Source organism: Salvia hispanica, chromosome 2 (genome assembly GCF_023119035.1).
Source record: "Salvia hispanica cultivar TCC Black 2014 chromosome 2, UniMelb_Shisp_WGS_1.0, whole genome shotgun sequence".
Lineage (NCBI taxonomy): Eukaryota > Viridiplantae > Streptophyta > Magnoliopsida > Lamiales > Lamiaceae > Salvia > Salvia hispanica.
In genome coordinates, this window is record NC_062966.1 from 33,759,035 (window position 1) to 33,771,392 (window position 12,358).

Sequence of the window (12,358 nt, forward strand, 5' to 3'; positions counted from 1 at the left end):
GCAAAAACTACATTTTTTTTCATTTTAAATTATTAAATGTATATGTATGCTTCTCCGTCGAGATCTAATTAAAAGCTCTTATTAGTTAGCATTAATACATCCAAGTGCTGTCCTAAATAATTTTCTCCGTTTGCTTGATTAACTTATGTGTATTAATTAGGGATGATTAGTTAAGACAGTGAATCCATGTCGGCGTATGATTACGAATTGATTAAACTGAATTTTCAGTTACATTACTTGCAATATTTCTAATAAAATGACAACACCGAAACAGTTGACTGATATTTTTTTCTGTTCTAATGAGAAGATTCGAAAGATCCATCAATTCCTCGCATATGGAATCCTAGTTGTATAGTTCAAATCAGTTTTGGCCTTTGGGTGGAATTTAATTTTTAAATATTGTGAATTACTCCTATTAGATTCTGAAAGAGGCACATTTCCAATTCCGTGCATCCATTCTAAATTTGAGATTGATGAACCCTAACAAAAGGATAATTGGTAGTACATTAGAATTCTTACACGCACGTTATAATAATATTACAGGTTCAAGATATTAAAGACGAATGTGAAATTTAGGGGCTTTTAAGACTATAGTGAAAGTGGGTTGCATGAAGAAATTCAACTAAGAAAGCAGAGATCAGGTTAGTAATCAATCTCAGTATATCATCAGTATATACTGATCTAAGTCATCTAACTGATTAATTAAACGTGATTGGTTATAAGTGCACTGAATTCGATGTACAAATTCATTAAATTTTTAAAACAATGAAATTTACTTAGATTCGAATCCTAAATAAAGCTTCTTCTTTTTTTTTTTGTTTTAGTTTAGTAAATTAGAAGTAGATTAAATAATTTTATATGGATTCACAATAAAAAGAGGGTCCATATATAAAGTAAGCAGAATGAAACTTCGAGGACGGTCGAATAGTTTAGAACATTCAATTGGCCCACATAAGATGATAGTTGCAATTTGGAAAATGCAGTAAACTATTTCACGTTCAAAGATGTATTCTTTCCAATATTTCACTAATTAACAGTTATATATACATATGTAGGATGGTTATACTATTAAATTTGGACAAAAGTGCAGCATCACAGCGAAGCATGTCCAAGATCCCACAGAAGCAAAAGGCAATCCAGCTACAACTATAGCTACATTCAACTCCAAGTTGCTTTCTTGGTAGGTTTTCATGACAATAATTCCAATCCATGACTGTCATTATATATATAAATAGAAAGGATTAAATAAAGACTGATTTCAATGTGGGATATGCATTAATTAATTAAGCGCATCTCATTTAATTTAGTAAAACTCCTCCCCTACAACAAATTAAATAAGTCAGGAGTTCGAGTTTTCTCAAAACATACATGGATTAGTTTATTACTTATAGTACTAGTATATCTGAAAACATACATGGATCTTATATTTAGAGAAGATTAAATGTGTAAATTGTAAGTGGGGTTCAAAAGTACATAGTTTTAGCTGTGTGACAAGAATTAGACATTTCGTGAGAGTGAGACCACAAACGTCACTATTAATTGCATCTTATTCACTCAAAACTGGATCAGTCAATTTTAATGAGTGCGCGTTATTCACAACCACAAATTTATAAACCATGACGAAACAAATTCTTACAAATTTTAAATATTAAATACATGTAATACTCGGTAGTGATAAAATGCAAACTCATATATTTTACAAATTTCCAAATTGTAATTTGGACCATTAAAAAATATCAACAGATGGCAAAATAATAGCAACAGAAAATGTCAATACAATATCAACACCATTACACTGTGTTAATATTTTTTGTTGCTACTATTACTATTTTGTTATTTATTGACTTTTTCTAATAGTCAAAACCAAACTTTGTACCATGTTTAGAATTTTTATTCGATTACATTAATCTATGATTTAAATATTAACTTAAGTTTAATTCTTCCTTTTGTAAAATTTAAATACCACTATTAATTTACACTTATTTATTGGAAGGAAGTAACAGGCTAACAGCACATATGTAGATTTGTCAAAAAGTACGTGCCTTTTTATACGTGTCTTTCTGCATGTTGTCCAGCTCAGCTTCATACCCCGTGACAACTTGCCACGTTTCCTGGTCTTTTGGAGACAACTGTCCCTCAACACTTCTCAATTTCGATTAATTTTGAAATAATTATTACAGAACGAAAGAATAGGAAAATCACCTATCAAACACACATTACATTTATATACTAGTGCGGAATACAAATTGGTTTAATTTCATAAACCAATAAATGTGTTAGGCTTTCATTAATTAGTAATGTGATGAGCTCGAGCCAGTTGCATTCTACTCTAGATAAATAAATAATGTACTATCATGCTCAAGTTTGACTAATTTGATACTCTTTCTTTCGGATAATTCATAATTAATCAAATCTAAACACTTTTTTTACTTATATTTAAATTCAAATGTTCATTACTTGACGAACTACCAATAAATTGCATTCATTCTTAGAATTAACTTGAAGGACACTTGATCATAAAAGCTGTTGACTTGAATAAATCGCTATTATTTCTTCAATCTTTTACACTATTATTCAACCTTTACCTAATAATAAATGAGCTTATTTAGTAAATAATCTAGTGGTCCATCTAAATTATTTAACTGAGCCACTGACTGCAGATCCCAGTGTGGTCCAATGATCCAGCTTATCTTATCTCACCAAATTATTCATTTCTAGGGTTTTACATCTACATCTATGATTATACATTTTGAGTTTTTTAATTAATTAAATAAAAATTAGATAATGTCTTTGTCCCTTAGTGAAATCCATACACCGTTACGGCGTTATCCATCAACCACCAATCAGGAATCAGAATTGCTATTTCCAGTCGCTCTCATGCCTGCTAGCCAATTGAAAACCAGCTATCAAAATTTATCTTTTTTAAAATAGTACTATTATTAATTGTTACTACTATTACTATTACACAACTCAATCGATAAGATTAAGGTGTGTGTAAATTTCAAAAAGGTCTAAGGTTGGTGTTAGGTGATGTAGACCCACCATTAAGTATCACCATTATATCACGTGAATCCATTCACTATATCTTGCTTCTTTTCCAAAATTTCTACTTCTCCAATCTCCACTAACCAAGTTGTTTCATGTCAATAAATATTTATTTGAATTTGACACCAACATATTTATGTGCTTGACTTGATCAAATTAAACTTCATGTTCAATTATATATGTACGTCATTGCACGTTGATTATTGGTAAAAGTGTAATTATTCATATTTCATATGACTGGCGTGCGATTTACTTCGTATATATCCTGCTGACTAATAATTAAAATAATGCATTATATATTACTTCGAATAATACAAGTTAACAGTCTAAATTAATTCATAAGTCATACACGAGAATAAAAATATTCAGCCCTTTGAACTATTTTTACTCAATTCATATGCTTATCAAAATAATTGGACTTCGTTTATGAGCAATTTACACAACCTAGCTCAATTGTCTTACACAACCAAACATGCATGGGCACTAGAGTCTGTAATACACATTTTTATCTAAAGTTCAATTGTAATTTAAAAAATATAACTAAAGCTTGATATATTCCTTGATTTCCTTCCATACGCTTATACATACCACAATTTTTATTTTTGTTTTGTTAGATTTTATGAAACATTACTCATATTAAAGAGAAATTCAATAATACTAGAGAGCGGCATTAATGCATGCAGTTATATTCAACGTTGATTTTCTTATATCTTGTTTTCTTTCTTTCTTTCTTAATTAGTAAATCAAAGTCAATTTCACAATTCATCTTTCTCTTAATTGAATTTTTTCCCGAGATATTATTGCAGGTAGAATTCCCGTTCTATAAAGTGCTATCATATCGTACTTGAGATCTCAACACTAAAATCAAGTGGATATAATTTCTATATAAATTTATGTATAATTTTCACGGATAATCATCCCAAAATTACTTTCGGAAGCAACTTTGAGTTTGACCGTCTAATAACTTATCAAAAAAGGTATATTTATATTATCATGTGACTTACTTTATAACTTATCTAAATTCGCCATCACGCAGCTCAACTAATTAGTTCAACTTTTTTTGATAGCAAAGTAGAGAAAAAAGCTCATATCAACTAAGTAGATACGTTATCCACTGTAATTGCACAACTCGATAACTTAATTTCATATTGGAAATTGTTATCATATATCTATATAAAATCTCAAATTAATTTAAACTGATATCCTTTAATTTCGAGCGGCCATTATTGTGATCTAATATTGATCTTCGAAAAATGACAAAATAGTTACTAATTTAAAATAATTATGAAAAGATAAACTTGGATTACAAAATATTCGACTAGATTGTGTTACTTTTTGCGTTATGCATTGGAACCTTCGTACTTGCTAAATAAAATTTTTAATATAAACACAACAAAAAATAACAATAATGAAAAAAAATCAAGAAGCTGAAATACGTAATTTCAAGGAAGAAATTAATAGCGCCAACATACAACCTGTCACACAAAGTTTACAGGTTGGCATTTTATTTTACCTTTTCTTTTTCCATTTTTTTATTTTCCATTGCTGACGTGTCGCGTAGTCCAGTTTCTCCACCTATATATATGAAGCGAACACTCTTCCTTTTTCACAAATCACAACCATTTCCAATTTCAAAGCAACCCAAATTAACAGAGAGAGAAAGAGATCTAGAGAGAGAAACAATGGGAATTTGCAGTTCGTGCGAATCAACCTCCGTTGCTACGGCGAAGCTGATACTCGCCGACGGAAGATTGCAGGAATTTCTGTATCCTGTCAAGGTCTCCTACGTATTGCAGAAGAATCCGGCGTTTTTCATCTGCAATTCCGACGAGATGGATTTCGACGACGTCGTATCGGCGGTCAGCGACGACGACGAGCTGCAGCCCGGCCAGCTCTACTTCGCGCTGCCGCTCAGCCAGCTCAGGCACCGCCTTCAGGCGGAGGAGATGGCGGCATTGGCCGTCAAGGCCAGCTCGGCTCTGACGAAGAGCGGCTGCGGCGACAAATGCGGCTGCCGGAGGAATATTCTCGTGTTTCCCGGCGAGAACGATCTGAGAAAATCGGCCAAGGCGGCTGCCGGAAACGGCGTGAATTGTAGATCTGGGGGCAGGAGATCCGGCGGCGGGCGGAGAGGGAAGGTCACGGCGCGGCTGAGTGCGATACCCGAGTAGGGGCATTTTAGGAAACTGAATTATCTCATTCTGTAAATATAGTGCATAATGATGAGTTGAGATTTTGTTACATTTTCAACAAATTTTCCTTTGAGAAGTTAAAGGATTTAACTACTCTCGATTTTTCATTATTTCCAATTTAATTGTGCAGTGATATTGGTAACCAACTAATCTTCAAAAACTATTCTAATTCGAGGAATGTTGGACTTGTCATATTATCAACGTAATAATCATAATGTCGCATTGGGTATTGACACATAGACAGAAAAAGATAAAAGATAAAAGATAAAAATAGAATAAAGGGAAGTGATGATGATAAGATGGATTGAATTGGTATGTCACACTTTGTTTGCTGCGTACGCTAGTTTGAGTTTTTGAGATAGACATTTATGAATGCCCATACAAAAAATTGAGTTGAGGAGAAGTATAGTGTATTTCAGTATTTGTCCTCAAATGTAAAAAGATTCTCTCCTATTGTATAGAAGCATATTAAACCCGTTAGATATCGTAAAATTTGACGGAGTTTTGAGAACATACTGATTATATACTACTACCACTAAAGGCCAAAGGCTTTGTCGAAGATGAAAGGCCAAAAGAGTTATGGGACATATCCATGGTCTATAACTTAATCATGGCGCATAATTTCCTCAAATAGAAACTGGCATGCCAATCATGTGGTAAAATAAATTGAGGATGGCAACCATTGATATATTTCTAAAATTACTTATAAGTATTAGTACAAAATATATATTATGCCCATGCTTTTATTAGGTAGAGTGGATGTAACAGATGTTTAAGATAATACCTCCATTTCTTTCTATGTACTGGATTGATAACCCAATTGAATGGTTTTAAGATTCATTATAAGTTTATAAATGTCCCCAATAGTCCATCCAATACGATACATATTTTGGGATGTGTGTAAAAAATAGGAGCAAATTGGGATGTGCATGTGAATTTATCGAAATCTATATATATATAAAGACTTTGAGAGATTTTGAATAACTATTTTTTGTTAGGGATGTAAATGCAATAATAAAAGATAAAATTTGATTAAATAAATTTAGATGTGGAAAATTTTAATATAACAGTTAAAATAATTATTCCCATTGATTACTTTTAATTCATTTCATTTGGTAGTAAAATAATATTCTTTTGGATTTTGACCTAATGATGTAACCGCTTATTAGAGTATGACATTAAATTACTTTAATTTTGCATCTAATATTTAATTATGCATCATTTTCAAATACATAATCAATTAAGAGTATGAATTGAATATGATTATACTAATGATTTGTAACGTTTTTTATTTATATCATAAATTGATATTTGTTTTATTACTATTTACTCCCTTCGTCCACGAAAATTCGTCCCGGTTTGACCGAGCACGGATTTTAAGAAATGTAATGGAAAGTGAGTTGAAAAAGTTAGTGGATTGTGGGTCCTACTTTTATATATTAGTTTTATAATAAAATGTGAGTAGGAATGAGCTAGTAGAATGTGGGGTCCACTACCAAAAATGGTAAAAGTGAAATGGGACAAATTTTGGGGGACGGACGTAAATGGAAAACTGGGACAAATTTTCGTGGACGGAGGGAGTATTACCTAGATAAATGTTCTTTTATTTTTGTGATGTATAATCGCAAAAGATGGTAAAAGACAAATAGCACTTTTAAATCCTATTTTGAAGATCATTCTATTTTAATGATATTAGTTCATATCTTAATATTTTCTTTCTGTTAATTTGTTTCATTTTACCGTCTAGGCTACAATATTTTGATTTTTACAAAGAAAGAAATCACATAAATTGTTAACTATCTATAATATTTTGATGTTATTTTTTTATATTATTTGAAATATTCACGTTGTATAATTAATAAAATAAAAATATTTTATGTCGCGCATAGTGCGTGGGTTAACACTAGTTTATATAAACATTCCCCCATCCCCTTATATCACCCATATATAGTGTTAATCTTAGAAGTTGTATTGATATTATTAGTTTCTTTTTAAAATGTATTATATGTGGATAAAGCTTTGATGAAATGAGTATCGAATTTTAAATAGTACTAAGATAAGAGTCAATATTCATCACATAATATCGATATCCAACATTTATAATCCGGATATGACATTCTTATCTGATTGATTTCAAAACTAAATGGATATTAATGCCATATTGTGAATTAATTAAATTCGATAACTTTAAGTAAATCACTCCACTATCAATCGCATTGAGTCTAGCTATTTTCATTATATAGCATATGGAATTAAAAATAATCACATTGTCCTATTGAAAAGACCTCATTCAAATATACATACATATATATATATATATATAAATTAATTAGTGTGTTTAATGTCGAACAATAAATTATGTTTGGGATTATGTATCTAGTTTTGAGTATACACGCTTGTTTACTTTAATGGTTTCACATGATATTAGATGAATTGTGAATTTGTGAAAACAACCTTGTAAGATTGAGTGGTTTAGGATTGGGGGTTTCATTATAATATCGACGGAAGCTTCGTGCAAACAACATTCCACTTGCTGCAACAACTTGATACATCTATCTACATGAGTTATGGCATATATAGCCTAAAGTCCAAAAAGCAGTTAATATAATATTTAAGTCATTACTTTTGCACCCATGATTTATTGGCACTTAGTTAAAGTAATCTTTCGCAATGATTTCATAATATAAAGTGGCAGCTTGGGCGATAATTAAGATCTTTACTTACTTTTTGGCAATTGATCATTACTATTGAGAAACTAATTGGTCAATAGAATGAATAAGATACTATTTGTTTGTCAAATAGTCCTACGCGGTGCTCAATTTTTTTATCATTATTTTGTAACAGAGATTAACAAGATAATGTGGGTATTTTAATTGTATGCTTATTTCTTAAAAAATTATGCCATATGTTACACGTAAAAGTTTGAAATTTATATTACTACATAAATGTATCTATAGAGAGAGAAGTAGATAAGTTATATTATGATTTTGTAGAATTTTAATTAGATGCAAAATTATTATTGGTTTATATCAACTACATAATTAAATTATAGTACATGTTAAAACGTTAACTAATCTTAAAATATTACACACTGTACAATAGTAGTGTCACTTTATACTCGTATATAACAGACAAATAAAATGTTGTTAAAACACTAGTACAAATAAAATACTATCTTAAAACACTAGTACAAAAAAAAGCTGATAATAAACGTGAGAATGATCCATATATACCCTCAATTTAGTGGCCAGTGATGCATATGAACTTTGAGTAATATGATTGAACAGTGTCATTAAATATGTATTTATGATCCCATGAGTGATATAATTCATGACGCCTCTTTCAATTCGGTATTGCTAATTTTGCCAAACATAAAGTAAGAGATATGTTTGCTATAAAAGTTTAGACAATCAAGTGTTTTGAACCGATCGTGAATGATTATATTTGTGATAACTTATCTGATTATTCAAGTTAGTAATTTTTTGACGATCCTACGAAAACATACTTCGTCCTTAATATCATCGATCAGTTCAAGGATACATTATAAGGACACATTTTTTGTGCACAAACTATTATCAATTGGTGTTAGTACTATTTAGAAATTGAGACAGAATATATTATGAATACTCCTATTATTGAAGAAATATGAAGTAAATTAAATTATACTAGTAGTATAAGTATATAACTTGAAAAAAGAAAATCCTAAATTTGTACTTAATGATTCAAAACCATGACGGCGCTCAGCAAGTTAGATATATTCAACAAATGATAAATTGAAACAAACATGTAATTATATCAGAGTATGGTTACTACCTTAATTGCCCAAACGATAGTTAGGCATTCTGTTTGTTTTTTGCCCTAATTTGAATGCTATCATAATGATTCTTCCTTGGTCTCCTCTGGAATTAAATCATGAAATATAGTAGTACTAGGATAATCTCAAAAAACCATCAATTAATCATACTAGACAAACTACAAACAACATAATTCAACTTTGAAGTCTTAAGATTACCCATCAAGTAATCATACTAGGCAAACTACAAACAACATTCAACTTTAAAATACTACGATGTCTTAATATTATCCCTTGAAGATTTAATCATCGAGTAGAGATGATGTGATTTTTAGTGCACTCAAACATGCAAGCAGACACGATGATGTAAAATGAAGGCCAATATTTATGCAAGACGAATTGAATTTCCCCTTCTCAGACGGATGATAGATATTAATTATCATAGGTTGAACTAGATGTTGCCACTCTCTTTTCTTATCTGACATCTGTTGTGTTGTTTGGAATGGATTTGTGCGTATCTATGTTGTTTTGGAGTTTATGTATGATCTCTTTTGGAATAATTTTGTTATAATTTTCTTTGTTTGCTCGATTAGTTGCTCTTTTGTGCTTGTTGTCGTGTTTTGCATTGTGGTTCAAACTTGGGTAGAGTTTTTCTATACAAAAAATGAAATGATAGTAGTATTATTGAAATTTAATTTAGTGGGTAGCAGAGTTATAGCCTTTGCCTCAACTTGGTTGTGTGGCGCTCACAATTTTGTGCAGACGCATTATTCAACAAAACAATTGTGCAGCATGACCCTACATGCCAATGCCCCTAGTTAGTATTAGTGCGCCTCTGCTCATCCACAATTTTGATTTTTGAGGCACCAAATATTTTTCTACTCCTATTATTTAACAAAACTAGGTTCGTGCAAAGTTTAGGAATTAGCAGCTACCTTGGACTATTAATATTTGCAATATACTACTCCATAATATACGAGTGTTATGAATTCAAAAGAAACAATTATTGTAATATACTATCAAATGGCGTATTTTTTATATATATTCTAACAAATGTATTATAAATCGTGACATCACCAATCTTTTTTTAAAAATAAAGTTCAACGTAATTTTGTCACTCGTTTTTCTTGTAGTTTGGAGTTTTTTTTGTTTTTTTATCCACTAACTTATAATATCAATTAATTAATGTATTCAACTAATATAAAAAGTGGACATTGGTCTTACAATTTAGATGCATATGTTTAATTAGAATACTTAATTAGATAGATACTATAATATTGCGATACATGACTACAATAATACAAAGTACATAGATTAATACTCCATATAACAAAATATATGTAAAATTTTGTAAAATCGAGCTAATTTTTGTAAATTAAGAAAAACCCACTTTGTAGAAAATAAAGTTATGGACTAGACTACCAGTCCGGGTGTGTTTGAATTCAAGAAAGTGGGATTTTTTGGTTAGAATTTAGTCCATAACAATATTCATTCGTTGAGATTAATATAATTATGAGCGATTTAATTAAACCCAAATACTTAAATTCTTGGTTGATTAATCATATAACCCAATTAAAAAATGAGCCCACCATATACTTTAGAAGGGTCCAGTACACATGAAATAAAACAGAATCTGCCCAACAGATAACCAAGGAGCCCAATATAGTTTTAAAATTTGATATTATGAGAGAAATTAGAAATTGTTTATTTTGACAAAAAAGTTTTGTGGAGCATGTTGAGCTGTTTTAGTTAATATATACTAATTCATGAAATAAACATAAAGATTAGATTTGACATAGGAATTACTCAATTACGACGGAGGGGTGGCATCTGGTATTGGCAAAGCGGACAATCGTGATTCATCCAGAGCCATTGCAAAAGGCATTCGGCATGGAGTAAATGATTACATGGCAGTCTAAATGCCTTGTCACCAACCAACTTGCCCATACATAAACCACAACTACGATTTGCCTTGGTCTCCGTCTCCGTCAGCGCCACGTATCCGCAGAACTTCATTAGCCGGAACCCAGAGTTCATCATCGCCATTCGGCCCTTGCCAACCAAGTAGACGAAATAATATCCCATGTGTATCCTCAAGTTGATGCTTACCTCCAGGCCCATGCTTCTCTTACTCTTTGTCTTCAACACTTTGGCTACCTTCTCCTTTACGCCACACGAACCCGTCACCCTCACCACTCGCCCTGATGCGCTTGTCGTCCCGGAAATGGTTGTTGATGGGTAGTCGGACCGCTTCCTCTATGTCGTCGTCCGAGAAGCGTTCTCGGCCGATTACATGTTCGGTTGCAATTGTTGTGCGGTGGGATGAGAGAGAGGGCAGAGGGCGTCTTGAAGATGGTTATCGAGAGAGGCCAGGATTAGATGGCTAAACATATTGAAGTTAAAGGAATAGACAAGAGTGTTGTATTATTTTCGGATGATTAGAATGATTTACAGCCCCTCTTTATATAGGGAGAGATAGTATGTACATATGGAAACAAGATAATTCTAATTCTAAGAAATATCAATTAAATCAATTACGGCTCCTCTGATTTGGGTGATTTATTTGTTTCCTTATGCATATTTTGACACTCCCCCTCAAGTTGAGCAACGGTATCTCCGATGTTTAACTTGCTCAGAACCTCCTTAAAGCTTCTTGGATTCACAGCCTTGGTCAAAATGTCGGCCCACTGTTCCTCTGATCGAACAAACGGGAATTCTATGATCCCTGCCTCAAGATTCTCTTTGATGAAGTGACGATCAACTTCCACATGCTTTGTTCTATCATGTTGAACGGGATTCTCTGAGATGCTGATTGCTGCTTTATTATCACAAAATAGTCGGCTTTTTTGTGTAGGTGGAAAGCCAATCTCTGTTAGAAGCCTTCGTAACCATAAGATCTCTGTTAGGCCACTTCTGATTCCACGGAACTCAGCTTCTGCACTTGACAATGCTACTACTTTCTGCTTTTTACTTCTCCATGTGACTAAGTTTCCTCTTACAAAGGTGAAGTATCCGGCCGTTGATTTTCTATCAACTGGATTACTCGCCCAATCAGCATCAGTGTATCCCTCGACTTCCAGGTCTTCCTTTTTTTCTAGAAAAACTCCATATCCTACAGTTCCCTTCAAATATCTTACAATCCTCAACGCCGCATCCATGTGATCCTCTTGAGGTCGATGCATGAATTGACTCACAATGCCCACTGCGTATGTGATATCGGGTCTAGTATGTGAGAGATAGATCAACTTCCCAACCAGCCGTTGATATTTTTCTCGATTTGCCAATTTTGCTCCTTCCACGATTTTAAGTCCGTGATTCGGGACCATAG

General features: G+C 32.1%; 1 protein-coding gene across 1 annotated transcript; it reads left to right on the top strand.

Annotated features, from left to right (window-relative positions):
- The first annotated feature begins 4,659 nt into the window (after positions 1-4,659).
- On the top strand, positions 4,660-5,330 carry LOC125207876. Its single transcript, XM_048107378.1, has one exon. It carries the CDS (start codon positions 4,728-4,730, stop codon positions 5,214-5,216), a length of 489 nt encoding a protein of 162 aa, XP_047963335.1. The 5' UTR covers positions 4,660-4,727; the 3' UTR covers positions 5,217-5,330.
- The last annotated feature ends 7,028 nt before the right edge of the window (positions 5,331-12,358 follow it).

Bases quoted from the DNA above. Each gene is read 5' to 3' on its own strand.
- LOC125207876 (XM_048107378.1), top strand. From the start codon at position 4,728: ATGGGAATTTGCAGTTCGTGCGAATCAACCTCCGTTGCTACGGCGAAG.